The following is a 27,680-nucleotide window of genomic DNA, read 5'->3' on the forward strand; positions in this document are numbered from 1 at the left end:
ACCATTTCAAGTGGTTGTTATTAACCACACGCAGGAAGACTGGGGCCAGATTCGAACCCACAACCTCTGCACTGTGAGGCGGATGCGCTAACCAGTCGGTCACCGTGCCGCCCATGGTATATTTAACGCCTTGGAAATGATCTTGTACCCTTCTCCTGACTGGTACTTTTGAACACTGTGATCCCTCCGATTGCTGGGGGAGCTCTTTGCGGACTACACCTTGCGCTGTAAGATGTGACTACAAAAATATCAGAAAAAGCCTACTAGAACATCACAACGTTATTTGGGGGTTAACCAGAGGCACTTAAAACGGTGGCAGGTGTGTGTTGACCCTCATGTATTGAGTTTGAGCAAAGACAGTTCCCCAGTTATAAGACGATATGCACGCATGCACCCAGATGATCTCAGTTGTTTAGTTTTCCTGCTTTTTTATTTTCATTTTTTTTTTCAATTGAATAAGAAAGTTTATAGGTCACATTAATGGTGGAAACTGTTTTGAAATATCACAAAACCTGGCATTTGGACAAGTGTGTGTAGGCTTTTTATATCCACTGTATATCACCAGTGCATACAGCAAAATCAGCCTTCAGCCTCTGCATGAGTGGGAACAGTTAGTGGAAGGCACAGCGCTAATTCCAGTTCACAGACTGATGACACACAGTGAGCATCTTCAGCCTTGGCGTTTAAATGACCTGCATGGCACCTTTCATTGCTCCTCCCCGCCTTTTCTCTCTTTCTCGTCTTCACCTCCTGCTTTGTGCCCCCGCTGTGAACGTGAATGGAGCTTGTTTTTGTTAACTTGCAACTCATAAGGGATGTTTCCGAACTGAAGTCAGTGGTTTATCTGCTACGTTGACTGCCGTCGGCCTCTGTCGGCAGTTCAAATGACATTTAATGATGGAGGATGTTTAACGTGAAAGGTCATGTTGAATGTTGTTGGATTCTGGCTCATTCAAATTCTCTATTTTGAACATCTGGTTAAGACAAGTACTGTAGTTCTGCTGTGTTCTCCCAACCCACTTACCTTTTCTTTTTTTTTAAATTGATTTGATTTTTTTTTTTTTTTTTAAAAAGAAGAAACATCAATACGGCCAAAACTGATTTCATTTTCCAGATGCACTCCCATTTCTATATTAATGTCTACAGGAAAAATACCATGCATAAGGAATGCAGGAAAAGATATTTTCTCTTCACGGAAACATCCCATATAGCTGCAGTTATTTGGTTTTCGATGTCTAAAGTAACTGAATACTGTAGATTGAATATTCATTCCCAGTAATATAAAGAAAACAAAGACCCTGTTCAAGTATCAAGGTTTATCTAATGAAAAATAAAACATGTTTACGCAGGTTCTAAGTTGTTTGCCAGTGTGAACCAAGGTTATTAGAGTGAACGAAAACAAATAAAATAGCATATTAATTGTGAAATAACATTTCTGTTTATTGAAATAAAATAAAAACAAAATGATTTTTAGAAAATAAAAAAATGAATGACTAAAGCTAACTATAATTAAAGTGAAGATGTACAGTATTTATTTCAATATTGCTATACCTCCGTACAAAAGAAGCAAGGTCAAACAGTCATTTGAGAATTGGAGTTGACTTTACTTTATTACACAATACTTGTGATTTCTTAAAAACGTCACTTTATCTCCAGTCTTAAAATACTCCATATGTATATATATATATATATATATATATATATATATATATATATATATATATATATATATATATATATATATATATATATATATATATATGCTGTATGCATAACTAAAACTACAGAAACAAAAGTCAAACAAAGCATTTTTGAAAAATGCAAACTGATAACAACTAACCAATCTGTTGTAAAAACTAATTTAAACTAACTGAATTCAAAAAACAAAGGCCAAAATGAAATAAAAACGATCATGAAAAATCCCAAACTGTTATAACCCTGATATGCACACTTTAAAAGTAATGGGGGCTAAAGGCAATTTCCTGAAACAAACTGGAGCTGTTGAGTAGCAGGACTGCACGCAGTCACCTGCATTAAAATATTAAGCCCTCAAGCCTACACACCCATAAGGTACAATTTTATTGTTCTGTTTATATTATTTATGGTTAGAAATCTGAGATTTCCACTTTGGATGCCAGACAGGATTCTGAGCTTTCCTCCTTTGGACTCTCTGTTGTTGCAGCCCTGCTTCATACCAGTGTAGCAGCATGTTATTTAGTCACTAAACAACAATTTGATACATTCTTAATGTTCCTCTTTACGTGATTAAAATCTGGTCAGCTACATTTCAATACTGTCATGGATGTAGATAAGAAATAAGAAACATAAGGAAACAAAATACGCACCACTTCAGGGAAACATGACGCTGACATGACATAAGTCGACCAAAAAAATGACCCGACACAGACTGACAGAAACCAGTGAACTAAATGCAAATAAATTGACAAGACAAAAAGATATATCTGGACAAGACACAAGTGACTGGAGGTAGCTGATTGGTTGACACAAGGAACAGGGCTGACGAGAAGGGTGACACAGCAAAACATGACCTAACGTGAAAAAAAACGAATTGAAATCAAACTCATGTAAAAAAAAAAAAAAAAAAATCAGATTTACAGAAAATGATGATTTTAATGTTTACAACGTGGCTGCGACCTTTAACATGATCAGCGTACGTGACGAGTTTCGATGAGTTAGCTTACTGACACACAAGCCACGCCAGTGGCAAAATGATACATTAAGATAAATGTTCCCGTTTTTATGAACGTGTACTTGTGCACATGTGTGTACGCGTGTTCTTTTTGTGTGTTGTCAGGCCTCAAGACCATTGTGGGCGCCCTGATCCAGTCTGTGAAGAAACTCTCCGATGTGATGATCCTGACCGTCTTCTGCCTCAGCGTCTTTGCTCTGATCGGACTGCAGCTCTTCATGGGGAACCTGCGGCAAAAATGTGTCTTTTGGCCTGTCAATACGACCAACATGTACCTGTCCAATGGCTCCAAGGGCTTTGACTGGGACGAATACATCATGAACAATAGTGAGTCATGATGACGCTGTTACTTCATGAAATCATATGACAACAATCGAGCCAGTGCTTATTTCCTTTTTTCTTCATTTCATTTTTTTTCTCCCTAATATCATTTTCCTATTTCAGGTCACACATCGCATGGACATAATTGACTTGTAGCTAATGAGGGCATTTTTTTTTTCTATTTATCTTCCCACAGCTAACTTCTACTTTTACCCAGGTCAGGGTGATGCGCTATTATGTGGAAATAGTTCAGACTCGGGGTAAGTTGGTATTTCACTCTCTGGATGTAGACTGACTTGCAAAATCTGTTCAGATACAATCAAGGCTGTATAAAAAAAAAAAATCTGCCGTTTGAAAGAACGTTTTTCCCTAAAATGTAACTCTATAATGTTTATTATTGTGGTTGTGCTTTACAGTGGTGTAGAAGTGCCCCTGCATCATACTGACAGTTGTTTCTAATGTATTTTACTCCACATTGAAATACAGTAACTCAATTATTAGGCGAGCTTCATTTGATAGCACTGGTGTGAAATTCCTTTCCGCGCGGGCCTCTATCCTCCATGTTTTCGATGATTCCCTCCTCCAAAGCACCTGATTCAAATGATCAGGATTGTTATGAGGCTCCCGCAGAGCTTCCTGATGAGCTGATCATTTGAATCAGGCGCGTTGTAGTTTTCACATACCCTGTAGTTAGCAGAGTGTCAATGTGTCTGACGTGCCAAAATAACATACGACCAATATAAAAACCATATCTAAAACGAAGCAGGTATTTTTTAAGATTTGGATCGTACTGGTGTGCCATTTGGCCACTTATAATAAAACTTCAGAGTTTCATTATTCTGCTCCATTTTCACGATGACTTCCGCGATTCTGTTGAAGACACTAAAGGCACTTATTGACCCATTATTGAGTAGAAATACATTTGTATTTAAAGATAAGGGATATCAATCTGGAACCGGTATGTTTATTTATGAAGTTAGTCATAAAATGAGATAATTTACATTTGTATGAGATCCAGCAGACTGTCTGAGGATGTACTTGTATGCCAGTGCCGTATTACTTGTTGTGAATTGTTTTGAATGCAAAGTGGAAGTGGAAAAGAAAGTGGTCTTCTGTATGGGGAGGTTTAGTGCAGAAGCAAAGCTGTCAGCCTCTTGCCGTATCAATGTTGACATTTGTATTGACATGGGTGTAATGTTAGGTTCTTGCACTGTAATGGACATGCATTTTTTTTTGTTTTTTTTTGTTGCCGTGCTCCCCTTTCAGACGATGTCCTGAGGGGTTCACGTGTATGAAAGCCGGAAGGAACCCCAACTATGGTTACACCAGCTTTGACAGCTTTGGATGGGCCTTCCTCACCCTGTTTCGTCTAATGACGCAAGACTTCTGGGAAAATCTCTACATGCTGGTAAAGCATCGTTCTGTTCCCACTCGGCGACTGTGTAAATGTGAATGGTTGTCAGTCCCAATATGTGCCCCGTGATTGACTGATGACCAAACCAGGGTGCCCGCAGTCTTGTCGAGATCGCCATGGATCAAACTGGCAATCAGCTATCTGTTTTAGCCACGGTCTAAAAAAATAAAAAAATAAAAAATCAGGAACACGTAAATTGTGAAAAACAGTTTGATGCTATAGCTTTACAATTCAGTAGGCCTACTACATCATTAAATCTTTTCGACATGTGTAATGTATTTAGAAACAAATCTGAATTGGAATTGAATTTGAATGCAGTCATTTACCTGACTAACCGTGATGTGAAATGTAACAAAATAGTGTATGTTCACATCTATCCAGCCAAATTATGCAGTATACTGCATTTTTTTTTTTTTCAGGACAGTTGGCTGTTGAGTCTTTAATTCATCCAAATGCATATTTGATGGGGAGTGCGGGACAGCACGGCAATGGGAGAACATGCAATTTTCACGTTGAAAGGAGCGACCAGAGATTTTAACCCAGAGTCCTCTAGCTGTCGGCTAGTCAGTTTCTAATCTTTGAAATCTTCTCATCGGCACGTCTGTGTTTTGTGTCAGACTCTGCGAGCGGCAGGCAAGACCTACATGATCTTCTTTGTGCTGGTCATCTTTGTGGGCTCCTTCTACCTTGTCAACCTCATCTTGGCTGTGGTGGCCATGGCCTACGAGGAGCAGAACCAGGCCACCATTGAAGAGGCTGAGCAAAAGGAGGCCGAATTCAAAGCCATGCTGGAGCAGCTCAAAAAGCAGCAGGAAGAAACACAGGTTGGCAGCGTATGTCTTGTGCACATCTGCCGCGACTTATAGTTTATGCGCATCATGGGCTTTTATTCCATTCAGGCTGCGGCCATGGTGACATCTGCAGGCACTGTATCGGAGGTCGCATTGGAGGATGAGGGGGGCGGACATCTGTCCCGCAGCTCCTCGGAGGTCTCGAAGCTGAGCTCCAAGAGTGCCAAGGAGCGTCGCAATCGCAAGAAGAAATGGCGCCAGAAAGAGCAGGAGAAAGAGAAGGGCGACAGCGAGAAGGTTGTCAAGTCGGAGTCTGACGACGGCAGCAAGAGAAGTACCCTTCGTTTCCCGGGAAGCCGCCTGGGCAGGAAGACATCGATCATGAACCAGGTGAAGTACGAATGAAAGTAAATATGGACAGCTGTTCACAAAGACCACACGTTTAGGTACACTTGCATAAGCTAATGAGATCCAATACAAGAGAAGTACCACAAATTCTAAGAAGATGTTGTGGTTGTTTTTTTTATTAATAAAGGTTGTGATCAAATCATGTGCTGATGTGACCAACTGGGAAAGCCGGTTGCTTTAGTGCTACCAGTGCAAAAGTTAGTGTATAGCCGTGCACTTGCGGAGGTTATCCTTTCGACTGTGTGGCTGAAGTCTCACCAGACGTACTAAATTCTCTTCGCAGACGTCATGCACGAGGACGGTTTGACGTGTAAAATTGTGAGGCTTTTTTGGTTTTTTTCCTGTGAAATCGTGCGGTGATTGTTAGAGTGCGGTTAATGGATTTTTAGAGTATTCCATACCAAAGCCAGGTAATACCTCTTTTTCTTAGAGGTGTTTATGAATACTTTGGGTTGATTGCCTCACCACATTTAAAACGGCAATCAACCCAAACATATTTTTTTCAAGGATATGTTCCCAGCAGGCCCACTCGTTGAAACACGGCATTCTGATTATTATTGCGTTTGTGCAATATCGGTTAAGCAGCAAAATCGACCTGTTTTTAGCCGTGTCAGGGGGCGGCCATTTTGTCATATCTCAACTGAAAATGACATCACAACTGCTCAGGCCTCAGGGAATGACCAATCACAGCTCGCCTGTTTTCTAAAGCTGAGCCGTGATTGGTCGTTACCTGAGCCCTGGGTAGTTGTGATGTCATTTTCAGTCGACAGAAGTGACAAAAGTGTCCGCCCCCGGAGATGGCTAAAAACGAGTGGATTAACTCTTATTCCGCAAACGCAATATTTATCAGAATGCCTTGTTTCACCTAGCGGACTTGCATAGAACATATTCTTGAAAAAAATATGTTTGGGTTGATTTCCCCTCTTGAAGGACTCCCGCCTGTCTGTCTGTCCCTCTCCAGTCACTACTGAGCATCCCGGGCTCGCCCTTCATGTCACGCCACAACAGCCGCAGCAGCATCTTCAGCTTCAAAGGCCGCTCCAAGGACATGGGCTCAGAAAACGAGTTTGCCGACGACGAGCACAGTACAGTGGAGGAGAGCGAGGACCGCCGGGGTTCCCTGTTCATCCCATTCCGCCGCAACAGCTACAGTGGCTACAGCCAAGGCTCGTCGCGCATCCACCCGCTGGCGCCTCATTCAGGAGGGAAGAGGAACAGCACAGTGGACTGCAATGGCGTGGTGTCTCTCATCGGCCCGGGGCCTGGCAGACGGCTTCTGCCTGAGGTGAAAATAGATAAGGCAGCCACTGATGACAGTGTAAGGACGTCCATGGGACACCAATACAGTTTAGGCATGATGGTGGCGGCCTTGGTCTCCGCAGCTTCTCCTTCACAACCTCCTTTCCCCTTGGCAATTGCTCCGCTCTCCTAAATTCTGTAGTTTTTCCTTTTCTTCTACTTCTAACCTGTGAATCTATATACAGCAAATCTGCTGTCTCTCTACCTGGGTTATCATTGAATCTCATTGGGCCACTTTAAATGCCCTTTTCTGGGTGTTCTCTAATAGAGAAAGCGCAAATAAGCTAGAACAGTTTCCACAGTGATTGATTAGATTGATTTAGTCACTGACATACGACCATGTTGGATTTCACCAATTGGTTACGAGTTAGACAGGTGCTCAGTGGATTGTACCACATCTTATATGTAGCGCTGTGCCTAATCAAGACAGTCAACCACTTTTCCCAACGTTAACATTTGTTTGCTCCTTATCATCCAGGATGGTGAGCGTGGTAAATTGGAATGGATCAGCTTTTGTCAACATAGAACTTGACTCTTGATGTTATGAGCTAGGGCGGAGTTTGCTAGTGTAGTGGTTCACATAGTGAAGATGGCTTGTAAAATAAGAGCCAGAGTCAGACGAGCAAGCTTAAGATGGCCGAGTTGTAAAAACTGTCATACGGTATGGTTGAATAGGTTGTAGATTGACGACTTCCTGTATCAGTAGGCAATATCCAGTATGAGCCCCCAAAGTTTCCTAAACAACTTCGTCACTTATGTTGAGTGAAGGGCATAATTGATGAATTAGTCTTTGAGAATTACATGATGTAATATAATATATATTTGCAATTGGTTGTTGTTGTTGACGTCCTAGAGTAGCAAAAAGTGGAGTGTGTTTCTTGGCTGCAACCGCCAAAGCCTCTGTTGATTCATTCTTAACGATACTTTGCATCTAAAAAAGAAAAACATAACATCAGCTATGAATTGATTGTTGTTCTTCCTCAATTGTTCAAGAGAATCTTCTCAAATGCTTATCTAACATCGCAGTCATTGTAAATGCAGGGAGAATTGTTCATATAAGCTGACTTCATCCTCAGTTGTAGTGTTTTCCCTGGTTTGCTGTCATGGTAGTTTAATCTAGCCATCTTTTGATCTCAGGTTTTTTTTGTTTTTTTTTTTTACCTTCTTTCCCTTCCTGCTCTCCTCTTGTTCCTTAGGCAGTCCCATTACATTTTCCTCAGTTATCCTCTGCTGCTGAACCACTGGATGGTGCAAGATTAATTATGATTCTTCCCCTCTATGAGAATATCCCTGCTCATTCTAGCTAGCATGATAAGAGCTGGGTTGTATTGTCAACCAATATGTTTTTTTAACCTCTCTACAGAAGTAGCATGGTACAGCAGCAAATAATGTCTTGAATTCCTCTCTTGACATGACCTGCATGCCGTTGCATGTAGAATGTCATTGTTATGCATAGTAAGCGAGAGTCAGGCTTTACATTAGTATACGTTAAAAAGGTATCATTTGCAGTCAATTGAACAAGCTAGCTTGGCTCTCTCGTTCTCTCCGACATTTGTCGATTCACGTGTGAGACTCACTGACACAAGGAGCTGCATCTATGCTTCTCATGCTTGTTATGGTGATATTGATGTATCAGAACGTATAATCATGTGCCAGTATCAGCGGCTCTGAGGGAGGCACACCGAGCAAGCCGCCACGCAACATATGAAAGTCAAACAAAAATCCCAATGCTTTGGCATCTGGAAAACGTAAATCCGTGTTTCTTTTGTGATTCTTTGATTGAGATGGGCATTTCCTGGCAATGTGCTGCCCCCCATTGCTTTGGAGTGTGAAACATGAGTTGCTAGCTTGTTCAGATTACTTACAAATCTGTACCTTTCATACGGACACGCAGGCCAAGGCTAGTGCAAAAACCGATAACTAAAAGGAAATGCTAAACTTCGGCACGTTATGTAATCTTGTCATCAAACAAGAAAGGTGATGCACTAATTTAAATGCGATGCTTTTAATCAGAGGGTTGACATACAGCTTTTGTGGCTCTGCGATAGAGAAAGAACCCAATAAGGGCACCGTTATCTGTTGAAGCGTGTTTATTCAAAAGTACTCGTTTTTGTCTTTTTTCTGAGTACAGACCACAGACGTGGAAATTAAGAAGAAGCACTCTGGCTCTCTCATGGTATCTGTGGATCAGCTCAACTCCTCCTTCAAAGGAAAAGACCGCGCCAACAGTCAGATGAGCGTGGTCACAAACACTCTGTTAGAGGGTACATACACAATGTTACATAAATGTATACCTTCATTGTGTTACATTAATGGTCTAGTGTAGGCTCATCAAACCGCAATTATAGTTCTAAGCCAAACATCCAATGTCGGCTTTATAGCACAAACATTCCTCCACTTGTTTTCAGTTTATACAACTTCTCAATTTTGCACTTTCCTTCCATCTTTGTAATTTCGCAGAATTGGAGGAATCGCAGAGGAAGTGCCCCCCCTGTTGGTACAAATTTGCCAACACGTTTCTAATCTGGGAGTGCCATCCCCATTGGCTGAAGATCAAGCATATAGTCTACTTGATTGTCATGGACCCGTTCGTTGACTTGGCCATCACCATCTGCATTGTCCTCAACACCCTTTTCATGGCCATGGAACACTATCCAATGACAGAACACTTTGAGGGAGTCCTGTATGTAGGCAACCTGGTGAGAAGAAACACGTTTCGCATTCCTTCCTAATTGGCCCACCGCCCTGTTCGAGAAATGTTGCAAGTTTGCCCTTGCACGCGTGCTTCAATTTGATATGTGCACTTAAGACTACACATACATACTGTATATAGGACTTTGATGGGGGCTCATTAAAGATTTAGTTCAGTTTTAATGTAGCCAGTCCGCACACTCTCCGACTCATCACCCCCACTCATGTCAGGCTCCAATTTCCGTTGTGTCTTGCTTACCTCAACTTCTGCTCAAATGTCTTTGTTATACACAAATACCGAGCACTCAGTCTACAGCCTTGAAATGATGGGGGGGGGGGGGGGGGGGGTGTACACCTTGTTCTTGACTGGCTACATTTGTAGCAAGTTACCACTACAGTCAGTCTGTCAGATAGCAACATGGAATAGCCTTCTTTTGGCAATAGCCCTGACTCAGTGTCAGTACAGGAAATTAGGTCAGCTTGGTAGAGGATGGTGCAGTATGACTCATTGGGTGTTCTCTTCACCACGTGATTCTGTATTTGATGTATAATATGATAAATGTTTAGATTACTATTCCTGCCCAATGTGAGTTCTGTGACAATAGTGTTACATTGCTTTCCGACGTGGTATAAGAGTCTTATCAAATCCCATATCATTAGAATTGGCGGTTTGGCACGGTTACAATTGGCGTACCAAAACTTTAGTTTGAACTTTTTGCAGGTTCTTGTCAACAGCAATCTAGTAATGCCATATCACAAATCAGAGACATAACACGTATCACTTTGTTTTTAATAGTATTGTTTTTTTAGTGCGCTTAGAGTATTTGACAATGGGAGTGTGAACATGGTGTACCTGTACCGAAGTAAATCAAACTGTACTACTTGGTGGAAATGTATTGAGAGATAAATGCAAGGTATGTCATAAAAGAAAAAGATATTGAGGTATTTCACATCCAAACCTCAAACTACAAGTTTTGAAATAATGCCCTGATCATCAGCAGCTCCTTTGTCACGGCCATCTTGACGTCATCCATATCGTTAAAACGGCTCTCCAGGATGACTTCCTTAAACTTGGGAAAGAGATTTTTTTTTTTTTTTTAAATCACATGGATCCAGGTTGAGTTGCTCCAACACGCCGATGTTCTTCCCTTCAAGGAACTGTCAGATGCTCAGGGCGTTGTGAGCAAGCATGTTGTCATGGTGAAGCAGCCACGAGTTGTTCTGCTGAATAAATCAAACGCCACGTGATCTCTCCGTAGACGTGCTGGTTGATGATCTGGCCCACGTTTGAAGAAGAAAACTTTTAGTTTGTAGTTTGGGCTTGGAATCTATCTTTTGTGACACCAATACTGAAACTTTTCTGACACTCCTTGTACAGCAGTGATAACTTGACCAATACTTAACGTGGTTTGCCTGCTTGTTGTTCTTGGCATCATTTTTTTCAATAAACCCAATATGATTTTCTCTGTGGGTCTGCAGGTTTTCACAGGCATCTTCGCCGGGGAGATGTTTGCCAAACTTGTTGCTATGGATCCCTACTACTACTTTCAGGAAGGATGGAATTGTTTTGATGGTTTCATAGTGACACTGAGTTTAGTGGAACTGGGACTCCAAGGTGTGGAAGGTCTGTCAGTGCTCAGATCCTTCCGATTGGTAAGTGGGAGCCTTCTTCTGTCCCCCTTCTCTGAACATTATGCAGCTACACGATTAAAGGGGGGGAAATCAACCCAAACACATTATTTTCACGAATATGTTCCCAGTAGGCCCACTAGTTGAAACACGGCATTCTGATTAATGTTTGTGGAATATGAGTTAAGCAGCAAAATCCACCCCTTTTTAGCCATCTCAGGGGGGCGACCATTTTGTCTCTTCTGTCGACTGAAAAGGACAGCACGACCGCTCAGGGCTCAGGAAACGACCAATCATGGTTCAGCTTCAGAAAACAGGTTAGCCGTGATTGGTCGCAACCTGAGGCCTGAGCAGTTGCGATGTCATTTTCAGTCGACAGAAGTGTCGAAACGGCTGCCCCCAGTGATGGCTAAAAACGGGTGGATTCACCTTTATTCCACAAACGCAACATTTATAAGAATTCCTTGTTTCAACTTGTTTCATTGAACATATTCTTGAAAAAAAAGAGTGTTTTGGGTTGACTTCCCTCTTTGAGGCATACAGGCATTCATCATAGTCCAAATGTTGAGTCCAAGTATTGGAGTAATTTTGTTTTCCCGTGTGTCTGTCGTAGTTGAGAGTGTTCAAACTCGCCAAATCATGGCCCACACTCAACATGTTGATCAAGATCATTGGTAATTCGGTGGGGGCGCTGGGTAATCTGACCCTGGTGCTGGCCATCATTGTCTTCATCTTCGCTGTGGTGGGCATGCAACTGTTTGGCAAAAGCTACAAGGACTGCGTGTGCAAGATCGCAGACGACTGTAAGCTGCCTCGCTGGCACATGCATGACTTCTTCCACTCCTTCCTGATTGTATTTAGAGTGTTGTGTGGGGAGTGGATTGAGACCATGTGGGATTGCATGGAGGTGGCAGGACAGACAATGTGCCTCACAGTCTTCATGATGGTCATGGTCATCGGGAACTTGGTGGTAAGTTGAAAAAAAACCAAAGAAAGCGCCAGGTGACATCACGTCCAAGCTTTTGAAAGAAAAGAAACCGATTGAAGTTTCAATCATCGGCAGGTTTTGAACTTGTTCCTGGCTTTGTTGCTGAGCTCATTCAGCGCGGACAACCTCGCCGCCACGGACGATGATGGCGAGCCCAACAATCTCCAGCTTGCTGTTGCTCGAATTAAGATAGGCATTGCCTGGATCAAGGCCCACGTGCGTCTCTTTGTCGCCACGGTGCTCAAGAAGGTATGCAAAGTTTTTGCGCACTGAGATGTATCCTACAATTGGAATAATGTTTCACCCTTACTTTTTTCTCACTCCCACTTGCAGCCTGTTGAGGATGAACAAAAACCTCTGGATGAAATGTACGAGAAAAAGCTCAACTGCATCGCCAACCACTCGGTGGACATCAACCGTGAACTGGACTATGCTAAAAATGGCAACGGTACCACCAGCGGCATCGGGAGCAGCGTTGGAAAGTACATGATTGATGAAGACTACATGTCCTTCATCCACAACCCTAACCTGACGGTGTGTGTTCCCATTGCCGTCGGAGAGTCGGACTTTGAAAACCTTAACACAGAGGACTTCAGCAGTGAATCGGATGTGGAGAACAGCAAGGATGTAAGTAGGACACACCAGTGTGAGAATTGGCAGCGCATAGTGAGATCAAGTATACATACTTTTTTCAATATCTGGATTTTTATTTTAGGATGCCAACACCAGCGTTCAGCTTTTCTTTTTTTTTTGTCTGTTTTGTTTTTTTTCGATTCTTTGGGGTGTTAAAATGTTCTGCAATGAATTTTAATGGGAGTTAATTATACATGGATTTTTGCTATTCGAAAGCCTGGCAGGGCCCTATCGCCCATTAAAAGCGGTATTTCACTGTATAAGCAAAATTCATTTAATTGCATCTCAAGGTGGAACAATATGCTCAATACATAGGAACGTTGATAAGTTGGTATGACGCAATTTACGATAACTTAACAGGTATTTTGATTGACCAACTTTGGTAATATTGGTGGACCAATCGAAAGTCAAAATCTGGATGACTCTATATATATATATATATATATATATATATATATATATATATATATATATATATACATATATATATACATATATATATATATATATATACATATATATATACATATATATATATACATATACATATATATATATATATATATATATATATATATATATATATATACATATATATATATATATGCACATATACAGATATATATATACATATACATATATATACATATACATATATATATATATACACGTATATATATATATATATATATATATATATATATATATATATATATGTATATATATATATGTATATGTATGTATACAACCTCTCCAAACTAAATAGCAGCTTTAATAACAGAGTTACGGTGGACTGTGAACATCTGCTTGTTAAGTTTTATGACGTTTAACTCAGAAGAAGCAGAGAAGTGTGTGTTTCTCGGCCTGGTTTAAAGGAGATAATAGGGCACTTTGTTATACACCTGTACCAGGTTTATGTTCCAGCCTTACAATAGCTCTCGCTGCATCACAGCCAGCCACAGGATAAACTGCAGGGAAGCGACGGCACGCAAAACTACCACCAACCAATCAGAAAGGCAACGACTCAACTGGATGTTTGGAAAGAAAGCGAGATGAGAGCGAATGCAGGAGCGGTTTTAAATGCGGCTTTTTTGCTGACAAATTCAGATTACAAAGTGCAGTATCACTTGCTCATGAATTGAATTAGCTTTGTGTTTGCAGGTGCACAAACAAGTGTTGACTTTTAAGTTGGTTGTGTGCTAGCTGTTTTTGTGCTAGCAATTTTTTTGTGAGAAAGAAAGTGAAGATAAATGTACGTTATCAGTACTTTCAACTCAATCAATTCAAACAAAAAAAAAAGATCTGTCCATCCCTACGGGATATTATTTATAAATGCATAACAATAACAGTGTTAAAGCATACGTTTAATTGCTTCCTTTTGATCACATGCTAAAAGCTGCAGGGTAGAGAGTCACGGCGAGGATGAATCACTGCTCAGTATGCATTACTACAACACTTACAGCACAGTAGTAATAAATCAAGTGATTCAGACAAACACACATTGGCCTTATTAAAATAACTGTACTCTCAAACCTGCTTAAGTGTCTGCGTTTGGGCCTCTCTCCTAGCTTGATGACACCAGTTCATCTGAGGGCAGCACAATAGACATTAAGCCTGACGTGGAGGAGGTGGCAGTCGTGGAGGTTGTGGAGGAGTACCTTGACCCGGAGGCCTGTTGGACAGATGGTACGTGGTCTAAACACCATCAGGAAGATTGATTGCCCGTTTCAATAACACACTTTGCATGGTTCGCCTTCTGATTTGTCATCCAGAATGTGTGGCAAAATACAAGTGCTGTGATGTTCCCATCACTCACGGCTGGGGGAAGCACTGGTGGTTCCTGAGGAAGACCTGCTACCTGATAGTGGAACACAACTGGTTTGAAACACTCATCATCTTCATGATCTTACTAAGCAGTGGAGCGCTGGTAAGATACCACTGCTATTTATTTATTACACTTAAACGCCAAAGTCTGCACTTTTAAACATTTGCCATTTATTACTGCATGCGATTAGGAACGTTGTGATGAGTAGTCACAGGGAACGCGGTCTAGCTTCAATGAAATAGCAGCGCTAGAAATACTAAGCTAGCGTTAGCACGTTAGCCACGGCGTTGCTGATTTTTTTTGGGGGGGGACAACTGCAAACTGCCACTTCAAAATTAATTTTACTGAAGGGAATGCACCTGTTGAGCAGAGTCGATTGCGCTCATTAGATTCAAGGAAAATAATCCTTTCTACGACACGTACAAGACCGACCAGCTCCCGCTTTTCTTTTGCAACTGCTTCTTATACTGTATGAATGTTGCTAATGGAAAGCCAAGCGCTTTAATGCACCAACCTTTCATCCGACAAAATCCAGCTTGGCGTTGCAGCTTTCTGGAGCAAGGAGGCCTGTGGCCAAATGAAAGCACTTGAATGCTCTCCAATGTTCACTTGCAGTGATAAAGAATCTGTGCAAAGTTGGTCTTTCTCCGTAATATGCAATACATCCACTGTGGGAATGTAAACAAACTATCAAACTATCTGTTTTAAATTAATGTAACAGTCTAGACATCAAACTTGCTTCTTTTTTCTTTTTTTTTTAGTAGCACTGTTATGGAAAATAGCTGTAATAGTTGATGAAGTGCACTCTCGTAATATTTTTTGCTGTGTTATAATGCCAAAAAGTGGTAGATTCCCTTCTTCTTCTTAGTTCTATAGCGGCGTAATAATGTAATGTTTTCAAGAGAAGGAACCAGGAAACTCCCCTCCAATCCTGTCAGTGGTGATATTGTAACAACACGACAAAAGGTGTTGACAATTAACTACCCAAACAACTGAGTGTGGATATTAGTTTTTAAGGGTTTCTTCCTCCACCCATGCCTCATTTCTCAACAAAGTTTCATGGTCGCTCGGTTAGGTAGTTTTTGCGTAATCCTGCGTACAAGTCAACTACTAATCACACGGTCATGAAAACGGAAGGTGTTTCTTGCGCTTGGTGGGTAGTCTATTTTGTCAATGTGAAAGGCAGTCAATTCTGAAAAATATCACAGTTCGTGTACAGTACTGTGAAACCTTTCAACTGCTTCGTAGGCCTTTGAGGATGTCTACATTGAGCAGAGGAAGACGATCCGTATTATTCTGGAGTATGCCGATCGGGTTTTCACCTACATTTTCATTCTGGAGATGTTGCTGAAGTGGGTGGCTTACGGCTTTGTCAAGTACTTCACTAACGCCTGGTGCTGGTTGGACTTCTTCATTGTGGATGTAAGTGCATTTGTGTTCTACTTCCATAAATCAACAATGTTGACAATTAGGTATACAGTAATGTTGTAGTGCGCTAGTCTTTGACTTTGACTTAATCTTTTATTGTTTTCTTACCTAAATCTTGTATTTTCTATGTTTTGTCTTTTTTAATTGTCGAAAATAATTTGTCCCAATTTGAGCCCATTGACCCAGGTTGGAAGTATGGCGAAATATATCGGAAACATGCATCGGCACAACCTAACCACCTTGTTGATGGTGTGTGTTGCAACAGGATTTTTTTGTCTTGCTATGGGCATTCATACGTACCTGTATTCACTACTCACAAAAATGAGGGTTATTAGTCTTTGATTAAAATTTCAGGGTGAACCTAAAATGAACTGCAACTTTTACAGGTAAACTTAGGCTAGGTTCACACCGCAGGTAAATGCGACCCAGATCTGATTTTTTTGCCCATATGCGACCTGTATCGTTTTGTTTTTTTTATGACAGTCCGAACGGCTAGATTCCGATTTTTTCACATCCCACCTGCGTCGCTATCGTATGTGGTCCGACTGCAGTCTGAACGGCCAGGTGGCATATATCCGACATTGACATCATCCGGAGCCCAAAATGGCGTGTTACAGGCGGAGGAAAAGTGCTGGCAGCAATGGGATCGAATCTGCAAAGTTGTTTTGAGTAACACTATTGACTTTATATTTTACTTTAATTGAATCCCACTTGAAACATGGTGCATAAAATGGACATTTATGTTGATCGTAGTAATCCTGCCACGGTTCAGATCGATTCATTTTTTTTACGCACGGTTATGACATGACGTCATTGTTAGTGAGAGCCTAGCCTAATAATTTCCCCCAAATACTGTATTTATTTCTACCTCCTACCTAATCGCTTCACTATAGAAACGCCCTAACATGGTGGACCACATTTACGTCTCTTCTTCTGCGCATGCGGGTCACTTTGGCGACGCATGTGTTCATACAGCAGACCGAGGTCGCGTCTATAATGAAATATGAACGCGTACACAAACAAAAATCGGATTTTTTCCAAAAATCAGAGTTTTTCCAAAAATCCGAATTGAGCATTAAGACGTGGTGTGAACATAGCCTTAATGTGACTTTCTGCAAACCTTTGAATACACCTGTCCAACTTGCTTGAATGGACCAATACATTTCCGAGTTCAATTAGAATGGGAATATAAACGGTCCTCTTCTTCACGCTGTTCACATTTTGACACTTGGTCTTTTTGCTGCAAGCTTCTTCTGTATGGTAAAATGTCTTACTTCTGTATGGCACTTACTTAGTTACTTTCTTAACTTACTTACTTACTTAGTTACTTCTTTCCTTTCTTCCTTCCTTACTTACTTGCGACTTGCACTTTACTCGATTAGTTGCCCATGCTTTCCAGGACACAGAATTAATGAACCGTATGACTTCATGGGCCTAATTCCAAGGCCGTGTAACCACAAAACTAACATTTGAAAGGAAAATATGGTCCAAAACGCAAACAAGAACCCCAGCAAAAGATGAAGATGGTAATAGAAAGGTGTTACTCCTCATCAAAGGTAAGGTTCGCCACGCATGTATTACAATTAAAACACCTAGCTGCTTATCCCATAGACAATAAACGATGTTAAAAGGTTACTGTGTTTTAGGGTCGGTACATTTTTTTATCCCTGGAATTTTATCATCACACTTCATTTTTTGATGGAGAAAAGGGGTTCAAAAGCCAAACAATTCCAGGGCCTTGTGGAACAAGATGTGGTTTCAATTGTGAGGGGGCACTATAATCCTTTTCCGGCTCTCTGGAATGTCAAGTGATTCCAAAGCATTGCGAATCGTGTTGACACAGGAACAGTTTTTTCTCATTTCATGCAACTCTCTGCTCTAATGTCTTCTCTCTCACAGCAGGTGCCTCTTCCGTACGCACTTTAAGTTAAGCGTGACAGAGGGTCTTGTTTGAGGGTCCATGGTAAGGCTTGTGTTGCTGTGCCGGGACTCTCACAGGTTCTTCTGTCCCCACCCCGAAAGTCCCCAGTCTTCTCTTTGTCCTCTTTTAAGTGAGATGTCCTCCGGTATCGAAACTGTATCGTTTCGTACTTGTCTGTATGTTATCGTGTCATATTGGTTGAGTGTCTGTGAGAACATCCCTCCTCAGATTATTTTCCCTTCGTTGGACTCTTTTTATCTTTTCTCCCTCTCAGTTGTGCCAACCACAAGTTTTCTTTCCAGGTGTGCCGTCGAGCTGGTCGTCGCTCGACTCGCTCGCCAAACGACACCCAAAAAAACAGACAGGAGTAAACAAGAAAAAACCAAGACCAAAGCTCGGGCTTGATACGATGCATTGAGCAACAGTTACATAGGTGTATCTGCGCAGAAGCTGCCGTTCATGTGTCTCTATTGATGTTTTGAGAATTCCAGCATGAGTAGGGCCCGACGTTCTAACCATGTGGGTCCTCTCTTCCTTTGCTTCTGTCCCCTGTCTGTCCCTCTGTCCCTATCTGTGTAGGTGTCTATAGTCAGCCTTATAGCTAATGCCTTGGGCTTCTCCGATCTTGGCCCAATTAAGTCACTCAGGACACTGAGGGCCTTGCGACCCCTCAGGGCCCTGTCACGTTTTGAAGGGATGAGGGTAAGGCCCAAGATACCAGGCAGCTGGTGCTTCTGCATGCCAATTCAAAGAAAAGGCTCGAAAATGACATGGATCTAATTGTAAACCATTTTGTGCATGGGTGCAGATCATCTCTGATGGTCAAAGTATTTCTGTAAACGTCATATCTGATGAAAGGATCCTCAAACTGGCTTGTGCATGAATTTGGTTGCTGCTCCCCTAAATAATACATGAGAGTTTCCGGGCAATTCTTTTGATAGATGTTCTGAGCCTGATTCAGTTACGAAGGAGGCTTGTCACAATTGCTGTTGGTGCCAAAGGGCAAAACAAATGTGTTAGGCTCAGAAGCTTCTGCCTGTCGCGCCGTCACAAAATGTGCTGTTCACTGATCTTATCGCACTTTGGCTTTGGTATCGTCACACTGGAAGACCACCAAACTTCTGGTTGCATATGCTCCCCTCTCCCGCTCATCCTTGCTCACCATTCATCTATCGGGTATTCATACGGATGCATCGTGTCATGTTTGGCAAGCTCTTAGTGGTGGTGTGTGTGCCTCTTACTTTTTCTTTTGCTTGTTTCTTTCTTTCTTTTGTTTTTTCCTCCATATTTTGGCTTCATATAATTCACAAGTAGTATTAGGGCAAACACTGAAGTGACAAAAGTCAAATGATGAGAACAAAGTTGTGACCAGGATAAAGTTTGAACGTAACAAGAATAAAGAGGAAAAAAAAAAAAAAGTGGAACGTCACCATAACAAAGTTGTAATATTAAAAGCGAAAAAAAGGAGCAATATTACTTGGATAAAATAATAAAGACTGTCTATATATGGTTATTGTGTAACATTATTAAATGTTAGTTAAAAAACACTTGGTTGGTGATGGAACAAGTATAAACAAAAGAGGAGATTTGTGCCGTTCTATCTTGGGAACTGAAACAAACACAATTTGATGTAATCATTTTACACAATAACATGAATTTTTTTTCTGATGATGTGAGAAAACAACGATTTGATCAACATTTGCCAAAGTTTTGGGCCTTTTACACACTGCACTTGCTTTTCATGGGGTTCACAGCAGAACAAGGCGCAGGACGGCACAAAGACCATGGCAGCCTGGCGCAAGCGCGTCCATATTTGAAATTGGTTGCTAAGCGACCTAACAGGAGGTAGACTGGTGCCTTTGTCCGATGATTTGGGCATAAAGTAGCTACGACGGAAAGCCCTGGCTTTGCTTACAGTACAATAAGGTCATGTTTAAGGAGACATAATTCCAGGGCATGAAGTAAAATATGCTATATTTTACTTTAAACTTACATCTCTATTGTTAAAAATATGAAAATCCCATATTTCTACCACTTTTAACCAATCAGGTATATTCAGTGTGCTGCAGATCTTGGATTTAATTATTGGAAAATTAGGACAGTCCTTCTCTTTAGGACTATTCTCATGAAATTACATTTTTCTCATCATAGTTCTCATCAACTCTGTTCTTCTAAAATTAGGACTTTATTCTCATAGTATTATAGTTGTGCGTGTGTGTGGCCCTAATACTCCTTGGTGGTGTAATCACAGAAACTATATCTATTAAAATGCACATTCATGTAGTCTCTTGCTTAAGACGCTAAGTTATTTCATACAAATTCTAACAAAGTTTACATACTGGATTACACGTTTTCATGTTACCTACAAATTGCTGCAGCTCCTGTCATTTTTTTTTTTTTTTTATCAAGCCTAACCACTATTCTTGAGTGCAATCCGAGCATGAACCACAATGTAGTTTGGATTTAGCTATGTGCATGTCAAAGCAGTGTAACAATAGATTTGAATACAAACATCTGATCGCGTATGTTCAAAAACTGATACGGCACCAATCCCCGGATAGGCTACATACTGTATAAAGAAAACAATAAATCCGTTTTTATAAAAGGAGACGACTTCCTTCATCGACTGATTTGTTTTGGGAAAATTCCTGGAACCGACGCATTGGCATTGAAATACATAAGCAATCTAGGAAGTCATTAGGCTACTCTGTATATACATACAAAATACAAATTGCAAAGAAATAACCTTCCCCTTAATTTAGAAAGGCCACTCCCAGACATTTACATAGCCGTTACCCTGCTTCCATTTGATGTTGATAGGCATCGAGAGTTTTCTTAAGGAGAGAGCAAATGTGCATTTCAGTTTATGCGTGTGTTGACGTCCTCAGTGTTTGTGCGAGTTGCTCAACGCCAGCCACGCGTGATTAGAGTGTGCCCTCACTTATTCTCTTCAGGTTGTGGTGAACGCCTTGGTAGGGGCCATTCCTTCCATTATGAACGTGCTCCTGGTGTGTCTCATCTTCTGGCTCATCTTCAGCATCATGGGTGTCAACCTCTTTGCCGGGAAGTACTACTTCTGCTACAACGACACGCAAGAAGAAATGTTCCACCCCAATGACGTTAACAACCGAACGCAGTGTTTTGCGCTCATTAATGACAACCACACCGAAGTTAGGTGGAAAAATGTCAAGATCAACTTTGATAATGTGGGGGCAGGCTACCTGGCACTCCTGCAAGTGGTGAGGAGCACTTTCAACGGGTCGTCTCTCTTGGTGCGAAGTGTTTTCTCACATGTTGTGTCTCCACCTTGCAGGCAACATTCAAAGGCTGGATGGACATCATGTATGCAGCGATAGATTCTCGAAACGTAAGGTTGTTAGCAGGGTTATAATAGTTTAGGATTTTTCATTGGAACGTTGTTGGTTTAATTTAATTGTGGATTTTTTTTTTTTTTTTTAAATCTGTTGTTTGATTGAAAATACTTTTTTAGCTTTGTTTTTATTACTTTTAGATTTTTTTTTTTTTTACATATATAGAAATGGAGTATTTGTTAAGTACAAGATAAAATAAAAGGTCACTCAGTATTTTGTAATAAACTCCAATTCCCAAACGACAGTTCGACCTTCCTTCTTCTGTATGCCGTACAGTAATACAAAAAGAAATACAAAAATAAAAAACCCCAAACTTTGTGTAATGTAAAAAAAAAAAAAGTAGTTAACTTAATGAACATAAAATGTAGCTTTAGTTGGGTTATCCTTTTTTAAAAAGAACTCTCGTTTTGACTTTATTTCATTAGCAAAAATGTCTTCTCATTTTAGTTGTATTCATTTCTTCAGGTTTCATTAAATATAATAACTTTGGTTGTCGGCTTCTCATTTTGTTCATGTTCGCTTCTGCAACGTTACAGGTGGGGGATCAGCCGCTGTATGAAGACAACTTATATATGTACATCTACTTTGTCATCTTTATTATCTTTGGTTCGTTCTTCACCCTGAACCTCTTCATTGGTGTCATCATTGATAACTTCAACCAGCAAAAGAAAAAGATACGTTTGCTTTTCGTCGCTTGCGCACGTTCTTCAGAAATGTCTACTTCATGATTGTAACACCACGTTGTTTTGGATCCTTTACTTTGGAGGTCAGGATATATTCATGACAGAAGAGCAGAAGAAATACTACAATGCCATGAAGAAACTTGGCTCAAAGAAACCACAGAAGCCTATACCCAGACCACAGGTATAAATAAATAAATAACCAAAAGCAAGTGTCATCGTCACCAACAAGCACATTCTAATAAAATTGACTGTGAACCTTTTTTTTCTTTCTCTCAGAACAAAATCCAGGGGATGGTGTTTGACTTTGTGACCCAGCAAGTCTTTGACATCTCTATCATGATCCTCATCTGCCTCAACATGGTCACCATGATGGTGGAGACGGACGATCAGTCAAAAGAGACAGAGGACGTGCTCTACTGGGTCAACTTCATCTTCATCGTTGTCTTCACCGGCGAGTTTTTACTCAAGTTGTTTGCACTGCGTCATTACTACTTCACCAACGGCTGGAACATCTTTGACGTGGTGGTGGTCATCCTCTCCATCGTGGGCAAGTATTCACAAGATTTCTTGTACACGTGTGAAGTATTACGATTGGAATTTGTCAAACAGACTTTAATAGTTAATTCGGTATTCACACGGCTTTAAGAGTCACTCTTTTTTTTTCACGTTTCTGTAAACAAAATGACCGTCGTATTTCCTCAAATGGTGGCCTCCACTCAAATAGAGGGCATGTCTCAATTTGTCGGCAGGTGAGCGGGACCCTTTATACTACACAAGTATATCAGATACGGTAGAAGTGTGTGTGTTAGGACAAAAACGTCATCACTGACTTCCACAAAATGAAAAATGTAGGTCGAGGTGTACAGTAGGTCTTTATTTTCTGTTGCCGCCTTTTGTTCTCAACGGAACCGTCAACCTCCAGCTCGTCGTGGTTCTAAACAAGGGAGTAGAAAGTGGATGTATTATTATTTCATAATATTAATAAGCCCCTGCCCCTCCTCTCTGCATTTGACTGAATACACGCCTCAGGCCACTATATGAGGAACTGCCGTATTCACAAAAATATTACAGTACATTTAAAAGGTGTACCACAAGGTTCTGTCTGAAGACTTTTGATACTTTTCCTGGTGGTATCAATATACAGATGAAGGTGAATCTCAAATGCCATTAAATTGGTTAAAAATATCCTTCTTGTTGATGTAGAATATTTTTTTTCAATTCCTCCATATTGTTTTTAGGCATTCAATCACCAAGCATTGCTTGCCTGGAAACACCATAAAATGATAGCGTCACATTGCGACTTTACATTTCAAGCGCCGTTTTCAGTGACTTCATATCATGTCTGCCTGCTGTCGATCCCTTCGTCCGTAGGAATGTTCCTGGCCGACTTGATCGAGAAGTACTTTGTGTCGCCAACGCTGTTCAGGGTGATTCGACTGGCTCGCATCGGTCGAATCCTGCGCCTCATCAAGGGCGCCAAAGGCATCAGAACGCTCCTCTTCGCCCTGATGATGTCACTCCCGGCCTTGTTCAACATCGGCCTGCTGCTTTTCCTGGTCATGTTCATTTTCTCCATCTTCGGCATGTCCAACTTTGGCTACGTAAAACACGGGGCCGGCATCGACGACATGTACAACTTCGAGACCTTCGGCAACAGCATGATCATCTTGTTTATGATCACCACGTCAGCTGGCTGGGACGGCCTGCTGCTGCCCATTCTTAACTACCCTCCGGATTGCGACCCCTTGCTGGAGAACTCCGGCACTCCTTCCACCGGAGACTGCGGCAACCCATCCGTGGGCATCTTCTTCTTTGTGATGTACATCATCATTTCTTTCCTAATTGTGGTCAACATGTACATCGCCATCATTCTGGAGAACTTCAGCGTGGCCACGGAGGAGAGCGCCGACCCGCTCAGCGAGGATGACTTTGAGACCTTCTACGAGATCTGGGAGAAGTTTGATCCCACCGCCTCCCAGTTCATCACGTATGCCAAGCTTTCCGACTTTGCGGACGCACTTGAACACCCGCTGCGGGTCCCCAAGCCCAACACCATTGAACTCATCGCTATGGACATGCCTATGGTGAGCGGCGACCGCATCCACTGCCTGGACATCCTGTTTGCCTTCACCAAACGCGTGCTGGGTGACAGCGGTGAGTTGGACATGTTGAGGCAACAAATGGAGGAGCGATTTGTGGCGGCCAACCCCTCCAAGGTCTCCTACGAGCCCATCACCACCACTCTGAGGCGCAAGCAGGAGGACGTGTCGGCCCGAATCATCCAAAGGGCCTACCGCGTCTACTTGGCAAGGCGGGGCTTCGTTTGCAAGCGCGCCCCGACCAGCAACAGAGTGGAGAACGGCGGGAACAATCAGGAACAAGAGAAGGAGGCCACGCCCTCAACCGCCTCCCTGCCCTCGTACGACAGCGTCACCAAACCCGACAAGGAGAAGGAGGATGACAACGAGGGCAAGGGAGGGAGGAACGAGAGAGGAAGAAACCAAAAAGACGTCAGGGAATCCAAATGTTAAGGCGATGGGATAACGATAATCACGCTATTAACACCGCAAATTATAACACGAGGAAACTCACACCCGCACGGATGTACAGATTATTTCATTTGCAAGTCAGAAAAGAATCAGTGTTTTTAGTTTCGGCCTTCAGAGGGAAGCGCTCACGCTGTCGACGGCTCGAAGGCTCTTGAACTCCTCTCATAATCAGCCGGGGAACATCGTTGTATCTAGATGAGTCACGTCCACGGAGGAGACAAGGCGCTCCGGACCAAGGACGTCACGGATTCCAAAGGAAGGCGGCGATACGGGAACGATAAGGAACTCTTGCCAGAGTTGCACTGCGCGAGTACTGAAACGTCTCCGGGGGCAAACTGCGGTCGAGTGAAAGACACAAGTAATAGAGCGCATCGGGAGTATTTTTCTTTGATTAAAGCTAGAAATTGTTGATGTGAGCAGCAAAAATGCAAACCAATATAAAAGGGACACTATTTAGCATTTTGCCCATGCCACTTAACTCCCATTATTTATACCCACGTCCGAATGTTTTTTTTTTTTGTGTGTTTTTTTTTTCTTTTTTTTTTTTCTTTTCAAACATGGGCTTTCGCACCAATTTGTTCAGGGTCTGTTTATTACGGGGGTGAACTCAGGCCAAGGGCTTACGTACATGTACTCAGACCGATTTCCAAAACAAATACATAGGTAATTGTGCTTGTTCGATGCATAGAAATGATTTGCATGATGGCATGTTTTTGACCAGAACTCTTGCATGAACTTTTCATAGTCCACAAAACACTAACACTGCAGTGGCGCGATACGAGGGTCGATCATCCGAAACGGAAACCTTGTCTCATCACTCAAGACATTACAATTGTTGCCTCTATAAATAGAAGAATGGAAAATGCTGGTATATTAAAAAACACACACACACACGCACGCGCGCACCCACACACACTAGTGGATTGCAGTCGTAATGTGAATACTCATTTGCTGCTCTCGAAGATGTGGAAAGAAAGATGAAGGACGTGATGTCAGAAAATCAGAAGCTTATATTTAACGTTTCTATGCACCTATGTAATGCTCCATTTGCTTTTATTGTTTATAAGTGGTCAGTGGGGATTTTACAAGTATGGCCTTTTTTTATTGGTGATGCATTTCCTTTCTGAAAGGGCTGAGAGGATATCTTAAGCTTATTCACGCGAGTGTGTGTGAGTGTGCGTGCGGGCATTTTTCTCCTTGTTTTCCAGTTTTATAAGCCTCATTTAAGAAGATGTCGAGGGGAACAGGTTTGTCCGATTTCGCTTGAGTAATTGGAAAGGCAGGCATTGGAGTGCGAGGAGAAGCCAAAGAGATCTTGCCTTGTTGTTCTTCATCAGCGAAGAGGGTTTGTGTTGATGATTCAATGTCCATTTATTTTTGATGACACTGTTTTATTTCGCGCTCCACAGAGACCCGAGAATTGTATGCAATGCTTGGGAAAAAAAAAAAAAAAAATCCTCCCCTTTTTCTCAGGAGATATATACTCGAGCTCTGCTACACAATGCAAGCGAATGTGACGGACGCATTTATGAACTCACATTTTACGCCTTTGTGTTTAACGCCGTGACGATGACGATGATAATGGGAAACGATCTCAGCCGGCCGCCTTGTTTCTGTAGGAGTCATGGTCCATTCTGTTGTAGAACTTCCCGCTTATGACACGTAGACTTATAGGGCTAGAAGCGTCTCGGTGAAACAGACCCATTCTTTTTTTTTTTTTTTTTTTGCTCTCGCTTGCAAAGGTGCTGGTTAAATTGGTTGTGGATTGCATTAAGGTGGAAGTCATTATGGATTCGATTCAATTCTTCATTCCGTGTCTGGAAACTAAAGAACCAGATTCACCCCAGTAGTACGTACACACAAGAAAACGCTGGGAGGTGATGTCACCGATTTGTACGATTTAATACACGCTCTGACCCTCTCCGCGCCTCACTCAATACCAAATAACTATCGGAGCACCGGACGCATTTCACGGTGCTGTGAGCACACGTGCCGCAGTAGAGCTTCCGCACTGTGCGGCGATGTCACTTCCTGTTTATGGATGGTTAACTCTCACATGTGTTCCCAAGTCCTGCAAATGGTCCACTTTCTGCATGAGCGCTCCAAAATCAGTGTGGATGTTGACCAAAAATAAAATCATGAATAAGCAGAAAATTTCTCTCTACGCTCATCATGTATTTATAAAGTATTCCATTCACAAAAGTGGATTCATTTGAAAGAAAAAAAAACACAAAAAAAAGTGTAAGCCTGGTTCTGAAGCTAAAAATGAACTTTCATGAGAACCTAAATGCATTTATTTCAATGGCATGTGTAGGTTTTTTTTTGTTGTTGTAAATACTGGACTACGTCGAAAAACTACAGCTATTAATCTTACACTTAAATATAAATAAGCATAAATAGAATGGCCTCCAGCTTCTGCCCCGTCACACTTGTTAGGCTGTGACATGTTTGTCAGAGTAGACCTTTTTTTATTCACTTTTCACACAAAAAAAAAAGGGATTACGGGAAAATAATCTATATTACAAATCAATACCTTCATATACAGAGCTATATTGCATATATTATATATATATTCTACTACATATACATACATATACGTATATATATATATATATATATACACTTATATATATATGTATATATACATACATATATATACACACACATATATATATATATATATATATATATATATATATATATATATATATATATATATATATATATATATATATATATATATATATATATATATATATATATATATATATATATATATATATATATATATATATATATATATATATATATATACACACATATATATTTGTATATGTATATGGGTGTGTGTGTGTGTCCGTGATGCAACTCGCCTGTCCACTCTTTGGAAGGGGGTGAAACCACAACTGATCATGCAGCTTTCTTTGTGTGTGTATATTCCGTCAATAACTCAAACTCTGGCCCACCCAGCACCCAAAGGTGCCAGCGCATAATGCATGGTGTTGCACTGGCTGCTTGC

General features: G+C 41.3%; 1 protein-coding gene across 3 annotated transcripts in view; it reads left to right on the top strand.

Moving 5' to 3' along the window:
* The window catches only part of scn8ab (sodium channel, voltage gated, type VIII, alpha subunit b), a 44,600-nt gene extending 17,785 nt beyond the window's left edge, over positions 1-26,815 (top strand). The window contains exons 7-28 of one of the 3 annotated variants that reach the window (XM_086039975.1): positions 2,816-3,037; positions 3,228-3,291; positions 4,298-4,439; positions 5,063-5,269; positions 5,345-5,626; positions 6,606-6,962; positions 9,075-9,207; positions 9,404-9,642; positions 11,114-11,287; positions 11,877-12,233; positions 12,327-12,500; positions 12,585-12,878; positions 14,453-14,570; positions 14,657-14,811; positions 15,958-16,131; positions 18,638-18,760; positions 21,013-21,297; positions 21,372-21,425; positions 21,966-22,103; positions 22,189-22,293; positions 22,389-22,659; positions 23,484-26,815. In XM_086039975.1, coding sequence (XP_085896101.1) covers positions 2,816-3,037; positions 3,228-3,291; positions 4,298-4,439; positions 5,063-5,269; positions 5,345-5,626; positions 6,606-6,962; positions 9,075-9,207; positions 9,404-9,642; positions 11,114-11,287; positions 11,877-12,233; positions 12,327-12,500; positions 12,585-12,878; positions 14,453-14,570; positions 14,657-14,811; positions 15,958-16,131; positions 18,638-18,760; positions 21,013-21,297; positions 21,372-21,425; positions 21,966-22,103; positions 22,189-22,293; positions 22,389-22,659; positions 23,484-24,643 — 5,228 coding nt within the window. In that variant the 3' untranslated portion in view covers positions 24,644-26,815. The remainder of the gene's footprint in view (positions 1-2,815; positions 3,038-3,227; positions 3,292-4,297; positions 4,440-5,062; positions 5,270-5,344; positions 5,627-6,605; positions 6,963-9,074; positions 9,208-9,403; positions 9,643-11,113; positions 11,288-11,876; positions 12,234-12,326; positions 12,501-12,584; positions 12,879-14,452; positions 14,571-14,656; positions 14,812-15,957; positions 16,132-18,637; positions 18,761-21,012; positions 21,298-21,371; positions 21,426-21,965; positions 22,104-22,188; positions 22,294-22,388; positions 22,660-23,483) is intronic. The other 2 variants (XM_086039976.1, XM_086039977.1) reach the window with 2 other exon arrangements.
* Positions 26,816-27,680: the final 865 nt, after the last annotated feature.

Source organism: Filicampus tigris, chromosome 9 (assembly GCF_054856515.1).
Source record: "Filicampus tigris isolate MCC_2025a chromosome 9, RoL_Ftig_1.0, whole genome shotgun sequence".
NCBI classification, from domain to species: Eukaryota; Metazoa; Chordata; class Actinopteri; order Syngnathiformes; family Syngnathidae; genus Filicampus; species Filicampus tigris.